Source organism: Musca domestica, unplaced genomic scaffold (assembly GCF_030504385.1).
Source record: "Musca domestica strain aabys unplaced genomic scaffold, Musca_domestica.polishedcontigs.V.1.1 33, whole genome shotgun sequence".
Taxonomy (NCBI): domain Eukaryota; kingdom Metazoa; phylum Arthropoda; class Insecta; order Diptera; family Muscidae; genus Musca; species Musca domestica.
Window position 1 is genome coordinate 4460731 of NW_026712312.1, and position 27929 is coordinate 4488659.

At 35.4% G+C, this 27929-nt stretch overlaps 1 protein-coding gene across 2 annotated transcripts; it reads left to right on the forward strand.

The window, feature by feature from the left end:
* LOC101892848 (neuropeptide SIFamide receptor) lies at window positions 1-27695 on the forward strand. Of its 2 annotated transcripts, XM_005182029.4 has the most exons (7): window positions 1-745; window positions 3242-3407; window positions 9872-10004; window positions 11148-11346; window positions 25449-25663; window positions 26166-26276; window positions 26364-27695. In XM_005182029.4, exons 1-7 carry the CDS (start codon window positions 214-216, stop codon window positions 27342-27344), a joined length of 2337 nt encoding a protein of 778 aa, XP_005182086.3. In that variant the 5' UTR covers window positions 1-213; the 3' UTR covers window positions 27345-27695. The 2 variants fall into 2 exon arrangements, with proteins under 2 accessions (XP_005182086.3, XP_011291901.2); XM_011293599.3 differs by having other exon boundaries at window positions 26166-27695.
* The last annotated feature ends 234 nt before the right edge of the window (window positions 27696-27929 follow it).

Genomic DNA, 27929 nt, shown 5'->3' on the forward strand with positions numbered 1-27929 from the left:
TCCTCGCCCATCTGCACTGGCAAACAATGAATGGAAATTGAAAACAAGCCTTTAAGGCTTTCCCTATTCCAACAACCCCAAGCGAATCACAAAAAAATACAATTTCCTTCAATTTTCCACTCTGAGGTTACAAAACAATAAACAACAGCTGATGTGGTGACCACCACACAATTGGCCAACAAAATCAGCCGGCTGTTCATCTTCCAACGAAACATGGAAATGCTACTATCGAACAATGACGGCAATCAAAGTTATTCCATTCTCTATGCCAACGATGAATTACAAAATATGGCTGCCGCATCGTCCTCAGCTGCATTCTCCCAACAGCTGCCCGCCATTCCATCCATATCCACCTCATCATTCAGTTCATCGCTGAGCTATCTGCCAACAGCTGCCGGTGATGTTTCGCCCTCCATGCACTGGCAGTGGGATGCAATGCCATCGCCCAAAGCTCTGCTGCTCAACAGCGAATGGCTGCAACAGAATATGAGCCAAATGTTAAATATATCTGCGGAAAATTTGACAAATCTAATAACGTCCATCCAGCGAGAACATATTGTGCCCGAACGGGCTCCCCTGCCGCTGCTGACCACATTGACGGTGTGCTATTCGCTGATTTTCATCGCCGGTGTCCTTGGCAATCTGATAACGTGCATTGTGATATCACGCAATAAGATAATGCATACCGCAACGAATTTTTATCTCTTCAATTTGGCTGTGTCGGATTTGATTTTATTACTGTCGGGTAAGTTGGAATAACGAAACAAAAAAATCCTTTAAGAAGAAAAATCATACCTTTAAAGCCTTCCAAATTGTATGACTTCAGTTTTTCTGGAAAAAAGGAAAAGAACCCCTACTGTCCTCCTCATTTCCATTACAATTTATAACAATTATAGAGCCATTAACCAGCTGTCATTTGTCCTGGCTTCCATATCCATTATCTTCCGTCTAATTACACTTAGTACTCTGTCAAGATAGCTTTCACTCGGATCTGACAACATCTAATTGAGGCAAAAAAACAGCATTTCACCGATTTGTCAGCAATTAATCATGACCCCCAAAATGTTGGTTTCATTTCATGTGACCCAATACCCTAAAAGTTTGGAGGTCTTTTTTACGTTTTTAATTATCTAATTGTTGCGTGTTTTCAAAATTTGCCGAAAAAGAGGACAGGCAAAATGGAAAGGAGGTCAGGCAAAATGTTACCTGTTGATTAACATATTTAATCCAAAGTATGTCACATGGACGCATGGACATGTTGAAATCGCGGAAATAGGACATGTGTGATGAAGGATAATGAGTCATTTTTAATTCTTGGAAAATGAAAATTTCGGCATTTTACCAAAAAATTGGGGTTTTAATTCATTTCAGCTCAGTGGGGGCATTTTAAAATTCCAACCCATATTGAGCAACTTTGTGAATGTTTTTATACCCTACACCACATAGTGGTAAGGGTACTATGTCTTTAAGCATTTGTTTGTAAAATGAAGAAGGAAGCGATATAGCTATGGGTCTACTTTTGAGGATCCTCATAAAATCACTTTCTGAGCCGATATATGCATGTCAGTTCGTCCGTCCGTCCGTCCATGTATTCCTGTGAACAAAATGTAGGTCACATTTATTATCCGATTCAGATGAAATTTTGCAAACAATGTTTGTTTGGCCCAAGGATAACCCCTATTAGAATTGGTGATACTCGTATCAGATTTAGATATAGCTGCCATATATCTTCAACCGATTTCGGATTAATTGTGCACCAAATGGCCAATATCAATCCAAAAGTCATGAATTTTGGTACATCCAACCGAATTCAGTCTAGAAGCAAGTACTTCGGATTCGGAGAAAATCTGTTAACATACGGGTATAAGATCCAATACCAAATTTAGTACCACCTAGTACCTAGACTTCTTTTAGACGAATTTAGAAGAATATTGGGAATTTATAACCAATTTACGGAAATAAATCCAAAACAACCTCTTTGTTTTAAATAGTCAACCAAAATTATCCCCAAATTGTAGTACAGTAAGTGCAATATGCAAGAAGATCAAAATCTTAATCGGAAAATTGAAATAAATGTGGACCATTGTTTATAAACTGTTATTCGGCAAATGACTGATAAAAGTGAATTCTAATATTCCACCATTGAGTATACGTAATATTTACTGGCAGCAATAAATGTGCATCATACGCCATGATTGTCTCTTGTACGAATAGTCTCAAATAAAAATTATAATTTCAAGCTCCAAACTATTTATTCTTACACCCTCCTCCTCGAAAAGGAAGTTATATTAACTTTGTCATTCCGTTTGTAACATCCCTAAATATTCGTTATATACCCCATAAAGTATATTTATATTCATGATCATCATAAAATTCTGCGTCGATTTAACGATTTCCGTCTGTTGCAATCACGATGCAGCCCACATTATTTGACGTAGACCTTCAAAATTTGGCACAACTATTTGTACTGTGTCTAGGATGGTTGATATATCACTTCACGTTTTGGTATAGCCACAATATAACGGTGCCTGCCGATATACGGTATTTCGATGATTTTCCCACATTTTTTACGGATTTGTCTAAAATTTGGTATTTTTAGTTCATAATGGATTCTGGCACCGGTGGCAGAACATACAATGGTACCTCGGTGACTTAAGCTACATTTTTCACCGGAAATGTTTCAAGTTTGGTATTTGAAGTTCGTAATGGATATTAAAAAATTACCTGTGCAGTTCCAAATTTTGATATAGCCCCCATATAATGGTACCTCCTTATATTCGGTATTTTAATGATTTTAGCTACACTATTCACCGAATATTTTTTTTAAGTTGCGCATTTGAATATAGAATATATATAGGTTCACTTCGTCGTATAGACCTTAAAAATGGCTACATTCGGTAGTTAACAGAGTTTTTAACGGATTTATTTATTTTTTTTAATTGCCAAATTTGTTGCAAAATAGCGGAGGATATTAAAAGTTCAACTTGTTTTACTTATTTTCCATGATTTTCTTTATAAATATTTTAGTCGACAAATTCACTTCGTTTCCAACTTGAAGTTAAAATCCATATTTTTTTGAGATGAGTAATTGTATCTCCTTAAAAAGTGTAAATCCCCACTCCTCCTTCTTATTTTCGTTGAAATTCTAGCATTTTCATGAGACTTGCAAAATTGAGTTCTGAATAATTTCCTTATTTTTTGCGAGTTACGTATTCAAATTTTATTATCTTCCTTTTTTCAGGTATGCCTCAAGATTTATACAATCTCTGGTATCCATACTCATATCCCTTCGATGATGTGCTGTGTGTCATGGAAGGTGTTCTGTCGGAGACAGCTGCCAATGCGACTGTCTTGACCATAACAGCGTTTACAGTGGAGCGGTATATCGCAATTTGTCATCCATTTCGGTAAGTTAGAGAAAAAATGTAATCAATGTGTGACATTTTCCGAGAAAAGCTAGTTGAGGGGAGGAAAATATTTTGAAAATTGCATTTCACAAAATGGCATTATAAATATAGTATGTAAAAATGTTGAGATTTTTAAACGGATTCCAAATAATTGAATGGTTGTATGCATAGCGTATGAGTAATTTTATATATTTCATATCACTCATACGCAGAGCTCTCATATAATCGACGGGGTGAAGAGTTGTGATAATCCTGTTCGATCGAAGGAACTAGTTCTTTATCTACTTCCGCGCACTTCGGTCGTTTGCTTGAAAACTCTACGTATGAGTCATACGTTTAGGAACTGGTATACAGAACTATGAACTAAATTGACACAACTCTTTAAGATTATCTAGATAAAAAACTGCAATAAAGTCAAACGCCATAATTTTTACCTTTTTTTTTAAATTTTGTTAAATGAAAGCAAAAAATGTCGGAAATAACATGAAATTTAAGAATAAGTTTACATTTGTTCGAATTTTGTCAACTTTGGCACAAATTATGGCCTTCAAATGGCCAATGAAACCGTCACACGCTACCGAACATTGCTCTGCGGTTTTTTGGCCCATTCCCGGGGAAGCACTTGCTTGATGTGATCGACACTTTGGTATTTTTTAATGCCAACCTTGCTTTCCAAAATACTCCAGACACAATAGTCTAACGGATTGATATCCGGAAATTTTGGTGGCCATTTCGCGCTGGAAATGAAGCGAGGAACCTCGCTTTGTAACAATTCTTGGGTGGCGCGTGCTGAGTGCGACAGTGCAGAGTCCTGTTGGAGTGTCCAAGGTCTGAAGCCAAAATGTTTGCGTGTCCAAGGCTCCAGAATATTTATGCTGTAATAACCGGCATTTATTCTGATGCCACAGTCCATTAATACGAGCGGAGAGCGGCCATCGACTGATATGGCGAACCACACCATTACCATGACCGGCGCTTGAGTTCTGGTGTTCAACCGAAGGTGCACATTTTCAGCTGACCTCTTTGGCAAGTAAACACGATCATTTTCTTAGTTTACAAACTGGTGGACAATGAATATTTTCTCTTCGGAGAAAAACTAATTCGGCAGTTCTCCACTTTCGGCCAACCGAAGCAACTCTTTAGCCCTTTTGAGTGTATTTTCTTTCTGTAGCGGTGTAAGTTCTTGCAGTTTTTGGAATTTCAACGGCTTTATCCCGAGCTCCTTTTTCAATATTTGCCAAATGGAATATTGCGATATGTTCAGCTCACGAGCCATTTTTCAGTCACTGCGGCGCGGGTTTCGATCAAGTCGTTTTTTTGCTTTTCGTACCTCTTTTGCTGATTTTACTGTTTTCTTCCGTACACTTCCTTGACGTCGGGCTACGCTACCAGTATCACAGTAACGACCGACGGTACGAGACACAAACGATTTATTCACATTTAAATGCTGGAGTGCTCTAACGATAGCCACTTGTGGTTTTCCAGCCAAATATCAAGAAATCACACTATCGTGCTTCAATTCCATCACGAATAACTTCTTTTTCTGGAAAATTCACACCAAAATGGGTCTGAGCGCTCGTAAACAATATAATGAGCTATCACTGGAATTATTTTAATTTAACAGCTGTCGAACGAGTGGCTTAGAAATGACAGCAGTCTGAAGTTGTTTGCAGTTTTTTCATCTCACCTTGTATTTAAATGAGTACCTCTTAACCGCACAAAATTTCCAAAAAATAACCTTTTTTTGAATTTCCATTTAATCTCTTTTGGCATCCCCTTGCAAATTTTTGAAATTCTGAATACGAATGAGCAAACAACGACGATATTGTAAAGCTTCTGCATCAGTGCGGAAATCATTCAACCAAAGGGGGAAATGGCCAAAAATTGCCAATGCAAAATGCCAATAAATTCCATTGATGGTCAAATAATGCAAATCCTTTTTTTTTCTCTACGACAGAAATTTCGTAGCACACTTGGTGCTTCGGAGCAACATCTATCAATATTACATTGAAGAGGACTTCAAAAAATTTTTTTCAATGTTCCACATGCACTACAGAGCGCAGACTGAATGAAATACCCATGCCAACCAAAATTCCATCCATGGCAATGGAAAGGAAATTACTTTACCTCCCACACGAAGGACAAAAAGAGTATTGGGCGTCTACCAAATTTGAATAGCATTGACGGCTGAAAGAATACGAGTGTGTGAGTGTGGGTGTTTTTGCTGGCCTGATTGCCAGCCAAAAAGAAAAAAACAACCAACCCTGCCATATAATCCAATGTTGTGTATTAGTAATATTTACTGGCCATAATGAACATTCACCATACGGTCCAATGGTCCCATTAGGGGATTAACTAAAGTTTTGTGTGGCTTATAAAAGCAAAAGAAAAAAACGACAAAACAAAATGCCCACAAACTTCAAAGAACTAAAGTCCCACAACATTTCATTAAACTTCGTCCATAAGCTGCAATAATAAACTTCAATTTATGAAAAGGAAAAAACTTTGCTAATAAGCCGCCATAGACAATAACTAATGAGGCTATGCTCACAATTTGCGGAAAGGCTTAAGAGCATAAAAAAATATAAAAATATATGGTCAAGAGTTTTAAAAAAGGAAGAGAATTAAAAGAAGTTCTGCAGATATTTAAAATTTAAGGAAACAAAAATGGAAATGGGTTTCCAGGAAAAAATATTTATGAAGGGAGAAACATTTAAGAGAAGAGAATACAGATTTTATCTGTACAGAAGCCATTAAACAAAGCATCATAAGAGAGAGAGGTAGAATACATTGTAAAAGTCGTCTATAGAGAAAATACCCATTTACTACTTTTCCATGGAGAGAATCATTTTCAGTTGTATTTATAGGCAGAAAACATTAAAAAACTGTCGTATAAGAAGTTAGAAAGTATCTCTGTGGAGAGGTTTCTGAAGGAATGGTCCGATCGTTACATATTTATAACAAATCTTGTATTGATAGAAGTATTGAAATGTACCAAGTCTGAATGGAATCGGATGTTAATTTCACGTTGTATGAGCTTCATGGATATTCTATATTTTGACCCCTTTGTAGAGGGGGGGGGGGGACCGGTATAATAATAACATAACAATAAAATCCATTTTTACACCAGATCCTGGGTTTATAAAAATATTGTGATATATGACATTCGAAAAGAATCAAACTTTTATGTCACATTTTATAAGAGTTATAATAACTCAAAACTGTGGGGCAGGTAGCAGAAGGGATGGACCGATATATCCTATATTCACATCAGATTTTTTATTAATAGAAATACTGAGATGTGCGAAATATGAAGAGAACCGATTGTTTATTCGAATTTTATGATCGTTTTGGCTATTCAAAAATTTTAACCCCTTTGTGGGATAGATACCAGAAGGAATGAACCGATATATTCCATCTTCACACCAGATCTTGGGTTTATAAAAATATTGTGCGGTATGAAATTTGAAGACAATTGAGCTCTTATGTCACATTTTATTAGAGTTATAATTATTCAAAATGTTGACCCTTTGTGAGGGAGGTACTTGGCCGAGTGGACCAATGTTGTCCATTTTGCAACCTGACCTAGCACTATTAGAAATGTTGGGATTTTCAAAGTTAGAGCAAAATTGTATGATCCTTCCTCTTTTCGTGCCGTCAAATATTTTCTTTGAAAATTCTCATCTTTTGGTGAGGCGTACAGGAGAAGTGAACCCATATTTCCCATTTCCGAACTCGAACTAAGTTTTTGTAATAATATTAATATGTACCAAGATTGGATCAAATTGGTTACTTCCTTCGAGAATTGTCTTGCGCATCAGCCATCAGTCAGAAACAAAGTCGGACGGACATTATTAGATCGACTCCAAATGTTGTGAAACGCATTTGGTCCAAAGAGACCTAGGGTCTAAAACCGTTATTTCGATACGGCACGCTTTGATACGGTATCAAATTATATATCCTCCCTAGCCATATGGCTTAGGTAATAAAAGGGACCTTTTACAGGTATTTCGTTGAACGAATATCCTTTAGAGATCTTCTTTAGAGAGTAGACCTTGTACCGATTTTCCATAGAGAGAGGACCTTTTACAGGCCTTCTATACCCAGAGGACCTCTTACAGGTCTTCTATACCCAGCAGACCTTTTATAAGTCTTCTATATCCAAAAGGCTATTTACCGGTATTCTACACCTAGAAGACCTCTACAGGTCTTTTATACCTAGAAGTCGTTTTACAGGATATCCATAAGACATATCTTCTATACCGAGAAGAACTGCTACAAGTCTTCTATACCGAGTAGAACTTTATAGTCACAAGACCGTTTAAAGGTCTTTTATAGTCAGAAGACCGTTTAAAGGTCTTCTATATCCAGAAGATCTTTTACATACCTTCTATACCCAGAAGACTTTTATAGGTGTTCTGCAACAAAGAAAACCTTTACACCTCTTGTATACCTAGAAGACTTTTTACATAAACAGGAGGCCTTTTGCAGGCCTTCTAAACTGAGAAGAATTTGTACAGGTCTTCTACCCAGAAAACTTTTTACAGCTCTTCTATAAACGGAAGACCTTGTAAAGGTCTTCTATACCCAGAAGAACTTTTAGTGGTGTCTATACCCAAAATACCACTTAGAGGTCTTCTATAACCAGAAGACCTTTTATAGACCGTCTATACCCAGAAGACCTTTTATAGGCTTTCTATACTCAGAATACCTTTTACAGGTTTTTCTATACCAATATATCTATTTACAGATCTGCTATACCCAGAAGGCCTTTTACAAACTCTCTATACGCAGAAGACCTTTTACAGGTCTTTTTTACCCAAAATACCTTTTACAAGTCTTCTATTCGCAGAAGAACTTTTACCGGTCTTCTATACCCAGAAAGCCATTTGCAGACCTTCTATACCCAGAAGGCCATTTGCAGGCCTTCTATATCCAGAAGACCATTTACAAGTCTTCTATTCGCAGAAGAACTTTTACGGGTCTTCTATACCCAGAAGGCCATTTGCAGACCTTCTATACCCAGAAGGCCATTTGCAGGCCTTCTATATCCAGAAGACCATTTACAGGTGTTCTATAAGATTTTACCAATCTTGTATAGAGAAAATACCTTTTACAGGTCTTCTATACCCAGAGTACTTTCTATACACAGAAAATCTGTTACAGGTCTTCAGATATTCTATACCGAGAAGACCTTTTACACTTATTCTATATCCAGAAGTATTAACAGGACTTTTATACCAAGACGACCTTTTACAGGTATTCTATACCCAAAGCCATTCACCGGTCTTCTATATGCAGAACAATTTTTAACTGTCCTCTATACCTGAAATACCATTCAGAGGTCTTCTATACCTAGAAGAATTTTTAACTGTCCTCAATACCCGAAATACCATTTAGAGGTCTTCTATACCCAGAAGACCTTTTACAGGTTTTCTATACCCAAAAGACCTTTTACAGGTTTTCTTTACCTAGAAGACCTTTTAAATGTCTCCTATACCCAGGGGACCCTTTACGGATCTTCTGTACAGATCTATACCAAGTAGGTATAGATCTGTACAGAAGATCTGTAGGTATACCTAGAAGAATTTTTATCTGTCCTCAATACCCGAAATACCATTTAGAGGTCTTCTATACCCAGAAGACCTTTTACAGGTTTTCTATACCCAAAAGACCTTTTACAGGTTTTCTTTACCTAGAAGACCTTTTAAATGTTTCCTATACCCAGGGGACCCTTTACGGATCTTCTGTACAGATCTATACCAAGTATACCTTTTGCAGACCTCCAAAAAGACCTGTTGAAGTTCTTCTACACCCAAAAGACTTTTTATAGGTCTTCTATGTCCAGAAGACCTGTTACAGGTCTTCTATAACCAGAATATCTTTACCGGTCTTTTTTACCCAGAAAAACATTCACAGGTCTTCTATGCCCAGAAGAACTTTTATATGTTTTCTATACTCAGAAGTCAGTTTACAGGTCTTCTATGCAGGGAAGACATTTCAGAGGCCTTTTATACCCAGCCTACCTTTTACAGGTCTTCATATCCAGAAGACTTTTTACAAGTCTTCTCTATAAAGAGGACCTTTAATAGGTCTTGTACAGGGCTTCCAGGAAAATACCTTTTCTACTTTTCTATTTTTTTTTTTTTTAATTTTTCAGTTTTTAAATTACATTTCCGAATCGCCCACTTAAATATTTGTTTATAAATTAAATCCTATTTAACACACGAGTAAATATTTAATATAAACAAACGTTTTTGTTTCCAAAAAAAAATATTAAACAATTATAAATTTTCTAAGCCAACATTGTAATTGATTGAACCCGAAATTAAATTACCAAAATTTGGAGGGGAAAACTCCCCACCTATAGTTTGTTCAACAATTGTTTTAATTACATTTACCATGGATTTAATATTTATTTAAAATCCACATTTTTTTCTCTTCTGTTTTGCTTTTCTTTCCAGCCAGCACACCATGTCGAAATTATCACGGGCTGTTAAATTTATATTTGCCATCTGGCTGACCGCGTTTGTGCTGGCAATGCCACAAGCGATGCAATTTTCCGTTGTACAATCGTATGGCGGGACTGAATGTTCGGTAAGTAAACTACTGTGGCAACCTAACAAGCAAACAATGGAAATTAGAAACAACAATGACAACACTGGTGTATGTGTGTTTAAGGCAAATAATGTGGATGTACATTGGGGTGGTGGAGCATGAAATGTTTTACATTTTTGTAAGATTTTTTTTCTGAAATTTTTTATTATTATTATTATTATTATTATTATTATTATTATTATTATTATTATTATTATTATTATTATTATTATTATTATTATTATTATTATTATTATCATTATTATTATTATTATTATTATTATTATTATTATTATTATTATTATTATTATTATTATTATTATTATTATTATTATTATTATTACTATTATTATTATTATTATTATTATTATTATTATTATTATTATTATTATTATTATTATTATTATTATTATTATTATTATTATATTATTATTATTATTATTATTATTATTATTATTATTATTATTATTATTATTATTATTATTAGTATTATTATTATTATTATTATTATTATTATTATTATATTATTATTATTATTATTATTATTATTATTATTATTATTATTATTATTATTATTATTATTATTATTATTATTATTATTATTATTATTATTATTATTATTATTATTATTATTATTATTATTATTATTATTATTATTATTATTATTATTATTATTATTAGTATTATTATTATTATTATTATTATTATTATTATTATTATATTATTATTATTATTATTATTATTATTATTATTATTATTATTATTTTATTTGTTTGTTTTGTTTTTTCTATTTATTTAATTTTCCTTTATTTTTTATGTTTTTAATAATTTACTTTATTTCTTATTTATTATTAATAATAATTTTTATTTTTAATTTAATATTTATATATTATTATTTCGTTATTATCTATTATATACACTTTATTTTATACTTGTTTTTTATTTATAATTTTTATTCTTTATTTTAACAACTTTTTTCTCGTTCCTTCCCTAATGTATATTTTACACATGTTGTCCTTTAACATAATTGCAATGTGTTCGGGTTTTATTAAAACAGACTTATTCAAACCGAAATCGTATTTTTTCTACCCCTCCCCTTATCACCACAACTTCCCTCACCCCCTCCCCCCATTCTATTTCCAGATAAACAATGACTTCTTCGCCCATGTATTTGCCGTGTCGGGGTTTATATTTTTCGGTGGACCCATGACTGCCATCTGTGTGCTGTACGTTTTGATTGGTGTCAAATTGAAACGCAGCCGCTTACTACAGACGGCGCCCCAGCGTTACTATGTTGTGAATCGTGGCATCAGTGCCCAGACGCGGGTTATACGAATGTTAAGTAAGTAAAACGAGAAAACTGAATAAAAAATAGGATGTCATCCATTTTTTAGTTGTGCCTGTTAAGGCCGCATATGCGACGGAGGAAGCTAAAGAAAAAACTAACGAATGAACTATGTGTAAATCAAAGTGTGTCTGCTGGGGTGTGTGTGCGTGTTTCACACATTTCTATCCAACACGTGTGACCCCTAAGAGTCATTTATGTGCGAATGTAGCCAGCCAGTGTTGCTTTTAAGGAACTCCTTTTTTATGTTCGATTTTATGTGATTTGCTGACACTGGTGCTCCATACATTTTATGTACTTCCCTAGACTATGGGTCTTTTTGTAATAATGTCGAACAGTGGCAATGTGCAATTTATTTTTCCTTTAACATATATGTATATATGTATGTATATAAAGGAAATGTTACTAAGAAAACTTTCCTCATAAAAATATAAAATGCATTTTGTAGTCATCACTTAGTAATCAAAAAAGAAAAAGAACACAGCATTTGTTGCAAAGCACGAGGATCTGTTTTTAAAGAAATATTATATGCAATCAGGACAGCATAAAAAAGATGAAAAAATGGTTTACATTTTTTACAACAAATATTTTATTTAAGAAATGTTGGCTGATTTCATCAATCTCTTGACAATACATGTAAGGGTCATTTTTGGAATTATGAACAAAAATGAAACGGCTGAAGCTAGAATCTTGAAATTTTTGGACGAGAGTCACTCTTAGTCGGGAGAGGTCAGACAAGGCTGAGTTTTTGGAAATTCGTACAAGAACGGTATGCAAAGTATTAAAATGTACTAAATGGTAGCCCTTGTATTTCAGGAAGTATTAGGGCTAGACATTTGGAACCAGGTTCACTGATGGAGTGTATGATAGATGTACCAAATGGTTTTTGAAAATTCGCACAAGAAGAATATGAAAAGTACTAAAATGTACTACATTTGATACCATTTCATAATACGTGAACGATTACAGCTAAAAACTTGGGCTTAACTCTAGTTTAGTAAAAACTCTTCAATTGTTTCGAATTTTTTTCCAGTGGTAGGTATTTACCCTGATTCCGGGAAACTATTTTTTGCTTGGGGGACGGACACGGGACCTCAGATTTTTGACCCAAAAGTCCGGGTTCAAGACCCCGACTTGACCCGGATCCAATTACCCAATGCTATAAACTTGAAATAAACCTTCTTTTATTGAAATCATAATTTTAATGAACTGGTTAAAATCAAGTTAGCCGGATGGAAAGACCCATATCTCTGAACTTAGTAAAGGTATTAGCACAAATTGTAGCAGTTTGGAAAGGTAAGAGTGTCAACTATAATTTGGCATTAATTTTATTGACCCCTATAATGGGCCTTTTTTTACTTTTTGGGGGTTTTATAAAAAATCCGGGTCCAAAAAATCGATAATTTGACTATAACTTCCGAACCACTTACTCCATCATATGAACACTTGTTGGATAGGTATTTTCACAAGCTCCAAACGATACCTATATGCAATCTGGGGTCCGTCCCCCAAGAAAAAAAGTTTCCCGGAATCAGGGTAAAAATACCTACCTCTGGAAAAAATTTCGAAAAAAATCGAAGAATTTTTGCTAAACTAGAGTTGTTCCAAAACTTGAAATTTGGAATTGTAATTAAGGTTGAGGAGTAGGGTTGATATAAGGATGTAGTTTTGGAAGTGCGTACTCATGTATACGAAAAGTACTAAAAAGTACTTTATTTAGTACAATTCGAATTTGGTACAGAAAGTACTAAACGGTACTAAAAAGTACTGAAAGGTACTAAATTTAGTACAATTTGCATTTGGAGAAACGAATGGAGTTGGAATCCTGAAATTTAGAAATATGATTACTTTTGCATTCTAGGACTGAGGCCTGCAGACAGTTTTGGAAATTTGTACTCATGTGGTACTAAATTTGGTACAGTTTAATTTTGGGTGAAAAAATAGAGTTGGAATCCTGAAATTTAGAATTTGTAGTAATGGAAATTTGTACGTATGTATACTAAATGATACTAAATTCGATAAAATTTTGTTTCGGTTGAACGGATTGATTCGGAAATTTAAAATGTTGGTATTGAGGTCTCTGCTGGTGGATAGGGTTAAGATGACGAGTTAGGTTTAGACAAGCTGTGGAAAAGCTGGTCTTCATAAACCAGCTGTGGAAGAACTGGTCTTCACAGACTAGCTGTGAAAGTGCTGGTCCTCATAGACCAGCTGTGGAAGAGCTGGTCCTCATAGACCAACTGTGGAAGAGCTGATCTTCACAAGACAGCTGTGGAAGAGCAGGTCTCCATAGACCAACTGTGGAAGAGCAGGTCTTCATAGACAAGCTGTGGAAGAGCAGATCTTCATAGACTACCTGTGGAAGAGCTGGCCTTCATAGACCAGCTGTGGAAGAGCTGGTCTTCATATGGACCAGCTGTAGAAGAGCTGGTCTTCTTATGGACCAGCTGTGGAAGAGCTGGTCTTAATTGACCATCCGACAAACAGACAGTTAATGGACCTCCAACAGCTTGCCATCTGACAAACACACTTGCAAAAAATAACAAATGAAATTGGAATGCAAAAAGTGGAAGAAATCCAAAAGAAATTTTATATTCGCTTGCAATTCGCTCAAATCGTTTTGTTTTCTGTCTTCCTTTAGCGTAATACGTACTAAAAAGTGCAAAATTACTAAATAGTAATAACTTTGGTACTTGGGGAAGAAAGTCTGAGCTGGAACTGGAAAATTATGAAATTTGGAGTGAGAGTCTTTGATATTGTGTAGGATAGATAAGCTTAAAGATTTTTCGAAATTCTGACGAAAAGTGTGCCGAAAGTACTACAAGACACGAAATTTGGTGCCATTAGGTATTGTGTAAAATGGAAATTTAGAGCTAGAATGAAGTCTAGAAAAACGATTGATATGAGAAGGCTGTTTTGGAAATGCTTACCAAACTTAATAAATTGTGGTCTTTTTTAAAGACCAAAATATATACATTATATTTGTGGTGAAAAAAAAATTCTCATCATATAAATGCACTTAACATGAAGTCCTTATTCCGCATACGAAGTAGTGGCCATCTGTCAGCTTGTTATATTTTTAACTTTCCTAATTTTAAATCATACCCACTATGACTCTAATAATTCCATGCATATATTTAATAATAATTGAAAATTATAACTGATATTTCTTGTGTAATTAGAAATTACGTATTCTTTTGTGTAGCCGTGAAGTAATGGAGAACCATTGCTACAAATCGAATTATAATTAGATTACGATAAATTAACTTAATTATATTTCCAAAAAAAAGTGTATTTATGTAGTTATATTTGGAGTAACTATGAATTATTGATAACTCATTGTGTCATGAATAACAATTGATACAAATAGGAATTACAAAATAAAAATAAGCCAACAACATGGCTAGAAAGGCTATTTTTTCGTGGAAGTGTTTTGCTCATTAATTTGTCCCGAAAATGATACAAGGACTTTAATATACTTACATGTTGGATGTACCCCATTGTTGAGGCTATTCCAAAGATGCGATGTTCAAGATTCAATTCACTAAAAACGCAAAGGTCACATTACAATATTGTAGATGAGACACTCATAATATGATTTGTAGAGTTTCTACCCAAGAAGAAAAAAATAACAGAGAATTCGGTTGAAAGATGTAACTGAACCCTACTTTCAAGATTTCAAATATTATGAGGTATCGTTTTAAATCTAAAAAAATTAATTCATTAATCTATATTTGGATATTATTTACTTTTAATTTTTGTGAAAAATACTACTTTTATTTGAACGAAATTATTAAATCTAAAAGTTAAAATGATTTATTTAAGACTTGTAGTACCAAAAATTGTGGCCTATACAGTAAATATTTAAAACTGGTCAAAATTAGAACTACGGTAGGAAAAATTGTAAAGCCCATTTCGGGGAGCACCATGAAAATTGTCCTGTGGGAAATTGTTGCATAGATATATTAAGATGCTTATATTTTCGTCTAATTAACAAATGCGGAAAATATATACAGCTTGAACGGACAACATTTTCAACATTTTCCAAGATCTACCTTTTCTTAAAGAATATTAGAAAATGTTTACCTATATAACAAAAACTCATTCATGGATATTAGTGAAACCATTGCAAAATGGACCCACATTCAATTTTTTCTGTCCAAAACTATTTCGATGTTGTAAGCCCTAAAAACTAACATTGAAATCAATATCAAATTTCGTAATTTCAACTATATTTCCTCACCCAACGGCGTTGGTTGGAATTCTCACTTTTCGTACGTACTATTTCCAAAATCACCTCCATATCTTAACAAAAGATACCAACAGAGAACTCATTGTCAAATTTCGGGATTTCAGATCTATACATTCACTCAATACAAAATTTAGTAACATTTAGTACTGTTCGCATAATTTTATTACTAATTTGCTAAAGCGATCCATATCTTAATCAAAAAAACACCAACAGTAATCGCAAAATAAAATTTCACGATTTCAACACTATCCCTTCACCTAATACCAAATTTAGTATCACTTAGTACTTTGCGTACAAATATAGGACGTATTTCCAAACAACCGCCAAATCTCAAACACAGATTCAGAATTGTATCATTATTCCTTCACCTAATATCAAACATAGTACCATTCAGTACTTTTCGTACAATTATTATACACATTTCCAAATCCACTTCTTTATCAGCATCATCCTAAACCAGAATGTTCCAAATTTAATACCATTTAGGACGGTTCGCATGATGAGTACACATTTCTAAAACCACCTTCACATATCAAACTTATTTTCCAACCTTGATTTTCATACCAAAGTACCCGTAACGGTGCCCCAGGAACATCCTTTGAAATTGACTGACAAACATTACTTTAAATTCTATGCTACGTTTGGTGGATGATATGTATTAGACTTGTGTCCAACCAGTTCATATTTTAGTACACCAGTTCCTAAACGTATGAGTGATTACATAAATTACATATTACTCATACGCATGGTTTTCATACAAATGATCGAAGTCTATGGACCTAGACAAGGAACTAGTTTGTTCGATCAAACTAGATTGGCAAAAATCTATCTTGGACTCCGGTCGATTGTATGACAACTCTGCGTATGAGTGATATGAAATATGTCATATCACTCATACGTTTAGAAAATTATTTAATATTAACACACTTAAAATCTTTTTGACCTAAATTTTATCAATCAACTTTAGTCATTTCTGAAGGTAGAATGACTTCCATAGATGGCCAAGAGGATAGGGGGTCGGACATGTGCAAGTGGACACGTTTTTTTTTTTTTTTTTGACCAATGACAAGCTTAGTATATCCTTGATTATGTAGTGGAGAGATTTAATATCTCTGCAAAGCAGAAATTTGTATATATCTTATTTTATCTAAACAAGTTTTCCAAGTGTTTCTTTAAGGAATTTTGAAAAATTAACCAAGTTTTTGTAATGACAATGAGTTACAGTTTATTTCGCAACATGCTTCATAATTTATATTGGCACAATTAAAAAAAAATCACTCCATTTCAAAGGCACTGAATTTGAAGAGATCCGAGCATTCAACTGCCGAATAACTACATTAAAGATACTAACAAAGCATAACAAACATTTGACGAATAAAAATCATGTGCCATGAGACACAAATTACATATCCCTTGAAAATGGAAGGAAATCTAATTTCCTTAAATTGTTATGGGACAAAAGTTAATCTTCAGTTCTTGCCAGCGGATCATCCGGCAATTATCCCATATTATACTACCTTTTTTTTGGTGCTAGTATCCCTAAGATTTATATTCTGTCATGAGCTAAAACATTTTCACAGTCGTAACAATGGCCAACAGAAAAAAAAACAGAAAGAAAAACCTGTAAAGAACTCACAGGCAATTTAACAACTAAGTTATGACGAAGAAGGAGAAATGGAGAGAGAAAAACTGTAACAAAAAGTATGTTTTTTCGCAGTGCAAAAAAAATGGGAAGAAAATTCTTTAAAAGAAACAAAAAATGTCATAGTGCCAAATCTCAAATCTCCAAGGAAACACCATGTTGGGTTTTCCTTTTCACTTTTTGTTTATATAAGCTAATGGGAGTAAAACTTGTTAAAAAAATAAAGCCTCAAGGAAAAAACACACGTTTCCTATAATATTATTTAAAAAAAAAAAGTTTACAGAAAGGCAGAACGGAAATGCTTCATGTTATTGACGTAACAATTTAAAATTTCAAAAACTTTTTTGAAGAGTTTTCCTTTCGAAGTGAAATCGGCACTTGAATGGAATGCAATTTCGAATAACAATTTCGGTTTTTAGATAAGTTTCTTTTGCAAATTTCGATGGTTAAACAATGTTTACTACTCTTATTGGTATGTTCTGCATATACAGCACACATGAAATATATTTTTAATGAGTTTTCAGCAGAAATTTTATTTGAAAACTACCTAATGCATCATAAAATATAAAAGCTACAATTATGAGGATCAAAAAAATACTATTATCTGAAAGAGAAGCTCGAATAAATGTTTTCTCCTGGAGTTTCTCAAACAAATTATGGTAGCATACACACATATGTATAAATGTATGTGTACATGTCCAAAATTTTCCGAAATATTAGTATGTCCCTAGTAAAAAATCTCCTTGTGTAACTTTTCTGTGTGTTTTATATATACATACAAACAAGGTGAGATAAAAAAACTGCAATCAATTTCAGACTACTCTCATTTCAAAGCCACTCGTCCGACAGCTGTTAAAATTATTCCAGTGACAGCTCATTATATTATTTACAAGCGTGCAAAAGCATTTTGGTGAGAAATTTCCGGAAAAAAAGTTATTCCTGATGGAATTCAATCGTGATAGTGTGATTTCTTTATATTTGGCTGGAAAACCACAACTGGCTATCGTTAGAGCACTCCAAATGTGAATAAATCTTTTGTGTCTCGTAACCTCGCTCGTTACCGTGATACTGGCAGTGTAGCCCAACTTCAAGGAAGTGGACACAAGAAAACAGCAACATCAGCAGAAATGGTTCGAAAAGTAAAGAAGCGACTTGATCGAAACCCGCGTTGCAGTGACTGAAAAATGGCTCATGAGCTAAACATATCGCAATATTCCATTTGGCAAATATTGAAAAATGAGCAAAAGTTGCAAGAACTTACACCGCAACAGAAAGAAAATAGACTCAAAAGAGCTAAAGAGTTGCTTCGCTAGGCCGAAAGTGGTGAACTGCCGAATTTGATTTTCTCCGATGAGAAAACATTCGTTGTCCAGCTGTTTGTAAACAAGCAAATGATCGTGTTTACGTGCCAAAGAGGTTAGCTGAAATTGTGCTCCTTCGGTTGGTTGGCCACCAGAACTCAAACGCCGGCCATGGAGATGGTGTGGGTCGCCATAACAGCCGATGGTCGCTCTCCGCTTGTATTTATCGGCCGTGGCATCAGAATAAACGCCAAATATTATCGCGAAAATATTCTGGAGGGTGTATTAAAGTCTTGGACATTCCATCAGGACTCAGCACTACAAAATGGCATGCCTGGCTTCATTTCTAGCGCAAAATGGCCACCAAAATCTCCGGATACCAATCCGTTGGACTATTGTATCTCGAGTAATTTGGAAAGCAAGCTCTTCGTTGGGCATGGGCCAAAATATCGCAGAGCTGCGTGTGATGGTTTTATTGACCGTTTGAAAGCCATAATTCGTGCCAAAGGTGACCAATTAGAACAAATCTAAACTTATTCTAAAATTTGATTCTATTTCCGACATTTTTATACCCTACACCACAAGGTGGTCAGGGTATTATGTCTTTGTGCATTTGTTTGTAACAGGCAAAGAGCATCGAGATAGACCCATAGTTCCTTCTGATGATCTGAATCACATTCTGAGTCGATTTATGCATGTCCGTCCGTCTGTCCGTCTATCCGCCTGTCCATGTATTTTTGTGAACAAAGAACAGTTCGCATTTATTATCCGATTAAAATGAAATGTTGCACAAATCATTTGTTTGGCCCAAGGACGAACCCTATTGAAATTGGAGATAATCGATAAAAAATTAGATATAGCTCCCATATATATATTCATCCGATTTGCCTTTTATTGTGCACCAAACGTGTAATATCAGTCCGAATAGTATGGAATTTTGTACATACTATTCGGTTGTATGTACAAAATTCCATTCCATGGCCTGAAAATAAGTATGCCAAATTTGATCGAAATCAGCTCAGATATAGCTTTAGCTCCCATATATATTGCTCATGCGATTTGTTATTTTAGTCCTCCGCAGCCGTAGTATACACTCTGTAAAAACAATATTTGGGGAAATATATCAAATACAGCTCAGAAATATATTTGCTAAATTTTATCGAGATCGGTTCGGATTTGGACATATCTTCCACATATAACCTCGTCCGATTTACCTTTTATTGTGCACCAAACGCCTAATATTTGTCCAAATGGGATGGAATTTGGTCGGCCCCGCCCGACTTTAAGACATTCTTTACTGGTTTTTATTTCACTATGTTTTTCTTCTATTACATGAAAGAGAATTTCGAATAAATGTGTTCTCCTGGAGTTTCTCAAACAAATTATAGTAGTATGTATAAATGTACGTGTACATGTCCAACATTTTTAGAAATATTAATATGTCCCTAGTAACAAAACGTAATCTCCTAGTGTTTAAAACATGTGACTTTTCCTTATGTTTTATATGTACATGAATATAAATAGTGCATAGTGATAAATACACATATATATGTATATGCGTATTTATCACTATGACAATTTTCTTTGTTTGTCAAATTATATTAAATCATTGTCCTTTTATAACGAAAATTAGGATTCTGCCTAAGCTCAGCCAGCAGAGTATTTAAGATTATGTGTTTTTAAAAAATGTGTTCTCTTTCATACATTGTATTTAGCTGGGTATCCTTGTGATTGCCATAGCGATAATAAGCTGTACCGTGAAGAAGAAATTATGGTTTAAGTGAAAAGCAGAAAATAAAAAACATTTGATTTAATTTATAAAACAGAAGGCGATATGTGATGTTTATTCTTTTGAGTGTTCTTAAAGTTAATATGAGCATTATTTCTAAAAATAGAAATTAAATCCTGAGCCAGGGACATTTGTATGCCATACGGTGGACTTGGAGGGGTGGGTATTGTTTTTGATATTTTTTTCGTAATTTACAAAGAAGTTAATGTTAATACCCTACAACACTATGTGTTGGGGGTATTATAAGTTGGATTGGGCCAACAGTTATATAACACCTTGAAATAATGGTTTCCGATTGACCATTATGTCGATGTTCCTCTCTCGCCGAGCTGAGTCGATTTAGCTATATATGTCCGTCCGTCTGTTCATGTTAATTTGTAATCAGGTTACAGGTCGCAATTATGGTCCAGTCCTCACAAATTGAAAATGGAGGTGGGGTTAGGGTCAAAATAGAACCCTTTTGTTTATGGAGATGTTCGTAAAATATTCATGATTTTGCAGTTGCTCTATAGGCCACAATTATTAACCAATCGATGCGGAAATTTGCATGGAGTTAGAGTTCAGGACTGGGCAGAAGCTATCCAATTTGGATAGTAATCTTTATGTCAAAAAATACGAAAATTTCCACTAAACCGCGAATATTTTTGATCCCGGCCAAATCACAAATACATTAAAAGGCGATCAGAAGTGACCTTACAGTGATGCTAATAGCCAAGATATCGGATATGTAGCAAAATAGGTACAATATATATGTAAAATTAGATCTTAGTTATTTTGCTTATAAGTCAAGAACAGCTGGACAGTTTTTCACAATTCTCATTAATTCGGAATGGTATCTTGCGGGGAAAAAATATTATCCAGGAATATTTTTTCTTAATTTTTGTCTTTTTTATCACCTGCGATTTTTTCAATTTGCTCACCAAATTTTGAATGGGGATAGGATGTCAGAATAAATGTCTATAAGTCCTTCCCGTTAATAATTGAAAATAATTTCATTCAAGGGACTACCTCGACTGACCATACAGTAGCCTAACCGATCGGCGCAATGTTTGTGCACATTAACAATGCCGCTGAAATAATGAGCTTCAAACACTGGTGATGGCCATTCCTTGTTTATTTTCAAAGAAAAACGGCCCAATGATGCCTCAGAACCATAAACCGGACCAAACAGTAACTCGTTTTGGGTGCGCTGACTTTCTAATGTATACGTGGAGGTTTTTTTTTGCCCCAAAAGTCATAATTTAGCTTTTTACAACCTCCACCTTGAAAAGAGAGGGTATATTTACATTGTCATTCAATTTGTAACATCCATTAATATTCGTCGTAGACCCCATAATGTCTGTCTGTCCGTCTGTCTGTTGTCATCACAATACAACCCACATTATTTGATGTAGGGCTTCAAAATGTGGTAGAACAATTTTTATTATGTTTCGGATGGTTGGTATATATTGGTATTGGTGGCGAAACATTGAATATACAGGTCCACGTTTTTGTATAACACCCCACATAACGGTGGTTATAAACTTTCCCATGGATTTATCAAAAAATTGGTATTTGTAGTTCATAATGGTTTCTAGCTTCGGTGGCGAAACATGGTATGTGTAGTTCCACGTTTTTGTATAGCCCCCATGTAACGGTATCTCCCGATATTCGGTATTTTGATGATTGTTGCCACATTTTCCCACGGATTTGTCTAAAAAATTGGAATTTATAGTTCATACTGATTTCTAGCTCAGGTGGCAGAATATTGAATATTTTGTTCCACGTTTTCCTATAGCGCACATATACCGATACCCACTGATAATCGGTATTTTGATAATCCTATTCACATTTACGAATGAAATTGTTTCAAATTTGGTATTAAGGACGTTTTGGTAGATCACAATCCTTGAATTATAAAATTGTCTATAGAGGTTCCCGTTTTGGTATGGCCCCCATACCACGGCCTCGGCCACTTTGTGTTTTTTTTTTTTTTTTTTTGGAAAGTTTATCAGCAATTTCCAAACGGTCTTGCTGGTATTTGTAGTTAAAGTGGAACACGTTGGAATTCAGATACTTTTATATAAAAAAGTTCTGCCCGACCGGACTTAATGTTCTTTTACTGGTTTATATATCCTGCCATTGTATCATATGAACTTTTTCTGGAAAGATGTATTTTTGGCAAAATCGGTTTCTTCTGCAAGACGATCGCAGGTCTACTTAGCAAAGCGAATAAGCATTGAATGGTCAGTTCGATGCAATTACGGAACCACTGTAAAATGTGAAGTGATGTAGATGGCACTTCACGCACACTCTCTGCCCAAGCAGCAGTTTATATATAAAAATAGGCACGCTATTGATAAGTCACTTTTGATAATCATGACTCTCATTTTCTTCTAACCTCCATCATTTTTAATGCAATGACTGTCAAACAACTTATTTTTTTATACCCTACACCACACTGTGGTCAGGGTGTTATGTTGTTGTGCATTTGTTTGTAATATGGAGAAGGAAACGAGATAGACCTATAGTTCCTTTTGATGATCTGCATGGATTCGCATTCTGAGTTCATTTAAGCATGTCTGTTCGTCTTTCCGACTGTCCATGTATTTTTGTAAACAAAATACAGGTCACATTTATTGTCTGATGGAAATGAAACTTTCCACAAATCAGTTGTTTGGTCCAAGGACGAATCCTATTGAAGTTGGTGATAATCTGTCGAAATTTAAATATAGCTCCCATATATATCTTCATTCGATTTAAATTTTATTATGCGCCAAATATTTAATATTCGTCCAAATAAGATGTGATTCAGCACATCGGACAGAATATAGCCTAAAAACAAGTACTTCAAATTTGGAGGAAATCGGTTCAGATATAGCCATAGCTCCCATATATATGTTTTATCTAATTTGGAGTTTTATGTCCCTCACATGAGTAATATGCACTTCGCAAGAATGACATTTGGTACCAGATAACTTATGGAGCTCAAAAATACCACTGTCAAATTTTACAGAGATCGGTTCAGATTTGGATATAGTTCCCATACATATATCCTCAACCGATTTTGAGTTAATTGTGCACAAAATGGCCAATGTCAGTCCAAATTGTACATCCGACCGAATTCAGTCTAGAAGCAAGTACATCAAATTTGGTGAAAATCAAATTTAGCTATAGCTCCCATATATATCTTCCTTCCGATTTTATTGTTAAGTCCCTCTCATGCGTAATATCCACTCCGCCAGAATGATATTTGATGCCAGATAACTTATGAAGCTCAAATATTCCCCTGTCAAAATTTATCGAGATCGGATCGAATTTGGATATAGCTCCCATATATATCTTTGTCCGATTTGACGTTTATTGTGCCACCAAATGTCTAAAATCAGCCTGAATGGCCTGATCTTTGGCACTTCCGTTGGAATACAACCTAGAAGCAAGTATTTCAAATGTTGGTGGCATTCGATTCAGATATAGCTATAGCTCCCATATATATGTTTCATTCGATTTGGTGTTAAAATCCTTAAATAGCAACTCCACTTTAGCAACTCCACTTTAATACCGAACACCAGATAAAGCTAAAAAAAACGTCTGCCAAATTTTATCGAGATCGTTTCAGATTTTTATATAGCTTTGATATACATCTTCATCCGATTTTACGGCTATTCTTCACCATATATGCAAAATCAGACCAATTTGGATCGATTTTTATACCCTCCACCATACTATGGAGGGTATATTAATTTTGTCATTCCGTTTGTAACTCCTCCAAATACTCAAGTCAGACCCAACAAAGTATATATATTCTTGATCAGCGTAAAATTCTAAGATGCCATGTCCGTTGTTTGTCTGTGTGTCTGTCTGTCTGTTGTAATCTTTCGAACAAATTGAGAAAGAAGGCTAAAATTTTGCACACATGTATATTTTGCCAGTAGGCAAAGTTCGTAAATGGGCCATGTAGGTCAAAGTTATCATATAGCCCCCATATAACGGTACCTCCCAAAATTCGGTATTTTGATGATTTTATCGACATTAATTACCGGAATTGTTTCAAATTTGGTTCGTAGTGGATACTACATCCTAAGACAAAAAATGAGCTATGTAGGTCCACGTCTTCATATAGCCCCCATATAACGGTACCCACCGACATTCGGTATTTTGACGATTTTAGCGACATTATTTAATGGAATCGTTCCAAATATGGTATTTGAAAAAAAACAGAAAACGGGCCATGTAGGTCAACGTCTTGGTATAGCACCCATATACCGTACCCCTCGATATTCGGTATTTTGATGATTTTAGCAACATTATTTACCGGGATTGATTCAAATTTCGCATGTGAAAATCGTAATGGATACTACAGCCCATGCCAGATAATTGTCTGTGCAGGTCGTCTTATAGGCATTCGGTATTTTTAGGATGTTAACAGAATTTTTAACGGATTTTATTTTATTTTTACATTCTTTTTTTTTTGGAAATTGCCAAATTGATACCATATGGTGGAGGGTAGTAAAAGTTCGGCCCGGCCTTTTTATTTGTTTCATATTCAACCGATGTTTTCTATTTGGCGAAACTCGGTCCGCTCGGTCATGAAGTATACCTCAATGTTATTTGGTACTAAAGGTACAAAAGCCTCCATCAAATTTGTTGAAAATCAATTCAGAGTTGGATATAATTCCCAAATTGTGACTGCCATGATACGCATTCAAATAAGGTTCATATTTGATATGAATTATTTCACATGAATTCCCAATATTAATTTGTTTGTTTCTGGAGCTCTACTCTAAATCCTCGCCCGACTTTTAACCTTTCCTTACTGGTTTCTTGGTTGTAGATAAAATAAATCTCCCTCTTTTAAAGAACTTAATTCCTTTTTTTTTGCTGGTCTCTAATGCCACAACCAGGCAACCTTTTCTCCTGGGGTGGTAACTGCTTTATATATTCGCATAATTCACAATTATTCCCAGCTGTGTCTGTGACACATTCAATTATTTAAACTACCTTGAAAAATATAATATCCATCATCATCATCCTGCTCATTCTCATTATGCAAAAAATAATCCACTTTAGAGTAATATCCCCCTTAAAACTTTCACAGTAATGCTAATAATCTCTTCTCTTTTCTTCCCTTTACAGTTGCTGTTGCAGTGGCCTTTTTCCTGTGCTGGGCGCCATTTCATGCCCAACGTCTGATGGCTGTGTACGGCTCAACATCTGGCATACAGTCGGAAGTTTTCAATAATATATTTCACATTTTGGATTATACATCGGGAGTGCTGTACTTTTTGTCCACCTGCATTAATCCGCTGCTCTACAATATTATGAGCCATAAATTCCGTGAAGCATTCAAGGTACAACACCATCGGCTCGTAATCAGACACCAAGCTCGTATCTCACTAACTCAACAATTTTCTTGTCTTGTTTTCTTTTTTCATTTCTTTTCTTTTTCTTCATCTTTATTCCTACAACAAATCTGGCTTGAACTGTGCACCTACTATTGGAAATGATCTATTCGACTACTACCACCACCTCCACCACCACTACTACTACTACCACTCACCTTTTTATAACCACAACAACAATAACAAAATTCTAAATTTTTCATAAAATATTTATTCACATTTCCGTTTCCATACCCACCCGTTAACCGCAAACACCACTAACTTTAACTAAACTTTGCCTTGAATTTTCGCGCTCTCTCTCTCTCCACCCACCCAACCTCTCTTCATATCATCATTTCTGTGGGCAAATTTTACAATTTACTTGAAATGGTTGTTGTATTTGTATGCTTCTTTGCCTTCTTCTTCTGTTTTTGCCTTGTTTTGCTTTTCGTTTTCCTTATCTCACTTGCAGGTCACACTGGCTCGCCAATTCTTCTCGGGCGGCAAAAACCAGACACAAAATCACAACTACAGTGCACTGCTTCGGCACGGCAATGGCTCACTGCGCCTGCATCATACCACGGTGAATAATAATGCTCTTGAGCACTATAGCTCTTATCGAGTTGTCCAATTGCAATATCGTGACCCAAGCCATCATCTTTCTCTACAGGATAGCATAAGGACGACAACAACAACGACGACAATTAACAGCGGAAGTGGAGGTGCGGCAATAGGCAGTGGGGGAAATGCTGCCCTCAATGGTTCGCGGGGTGCTGGAACAGATAGTGCCAACTCAACCTTGAAGGGAACACATCATTGCAGTACGGCACGCAACTCGCAGTATCGAGGACGTTGCATGTCCATGGGTTCCCAGTCCACTTTGGCCACAAATACTCCAGGTCCAGGGCATCGCATGCTGCAGACCCAAATATCCCAGCTATCATCGGTGGGTGATGCCAACTCTCTCATGGAATGTGATATAGGTAACTCTGGTTCGGCAGGTGGTAATTGTCGCCTCAAAGCTATGCGCCGCCAGAGATCAAGGGGTGCCGACGAATGCATCTCCATCGACTCAACGTCGCAGGCCAATGTTCAATTATGGCGTGAAGACAAGAAACGCAACTCCAACATGCATGAAACCGAGCTGTATTCCAAACCCATGGGTCCCCACATTATGGCCGCCACAATGGTGGCCACCCAACCCATACAGCCCATGAACTCCATAGCCGAGCTGAGTATAGAAAGACCAAGTCGTTCCAGACTCAAGCTTTCACGCATCATAACGAGGCGCAATGATGACGCCTTTGTTGTACAATCCATGCCGAGGGTGGAGCTAATGAAGCCAGCCCATCAATACCACAAAGATCGTTCCTCGAAGACCCTAAATTCTCTGGCGGAGAAATTCAAATGGCGCACCAAAAGAAAACCGGCCAACACCCAGCACATCTCCTACTGTAGCAGAATCGCCAACAATACCAAAGGCTCTTACGATACAATCGAAGCTCGGGATGAGGCAAGCAAACCTGCCACAGCTCTAATGAAGGTGGTCTACAATACCACACCGCCTCAGCATCAGGTTCTGGAATCAGAGCTGGCCCTAAATCATCATTCGGAGTCGTCGTTGGGCTATCGCAGCCCACATGCCTTATGATGACCGATTATAAATGACTACTCCTCGCTGAGGAGGTCCCAATACCACAGAGCTTCGGCAGCTGCCACCACCAGTAGGGATGTCATAATGGCCGGTTTTCACAAGGACATCGATGTATGGGGAACAAAGAGGTGGAACAAGGACAATGGTGTTGTGGATGATGATGACGAAATTGCTAAACCGGTTGTTCACACAAACAAAACTGACGACCTGGAAATGAATCAATTTAGATAAGACTGCAAAGAAGAAAAAAAAAAGAAAACTAATAAAACCTAAAAAACGAAGAATAAACGAAAAACAAGTGAAAGTAAACAAAAAAATACAATAGAAAGCTATTTTACACCAAAAAAGAAAAGGGCAAGGTGTCCATTGCACAGTGGTTCAAGGAAGAGAAAATTAGCTTTTTAAAAAATTTGAAAAATGTATTATGCTAGTACTAAACGAATTTTAGAGCCATACAAAATTCCTGTTAATATGAAATAATATTATGAGAGATACCAGATGTCCTTAAATGAGAGTCTACTAAAATAAGATCAGGAGAAATTCAAATTTTGGGAAAAATTTGTAGGGGTTTGGTAATGAAAT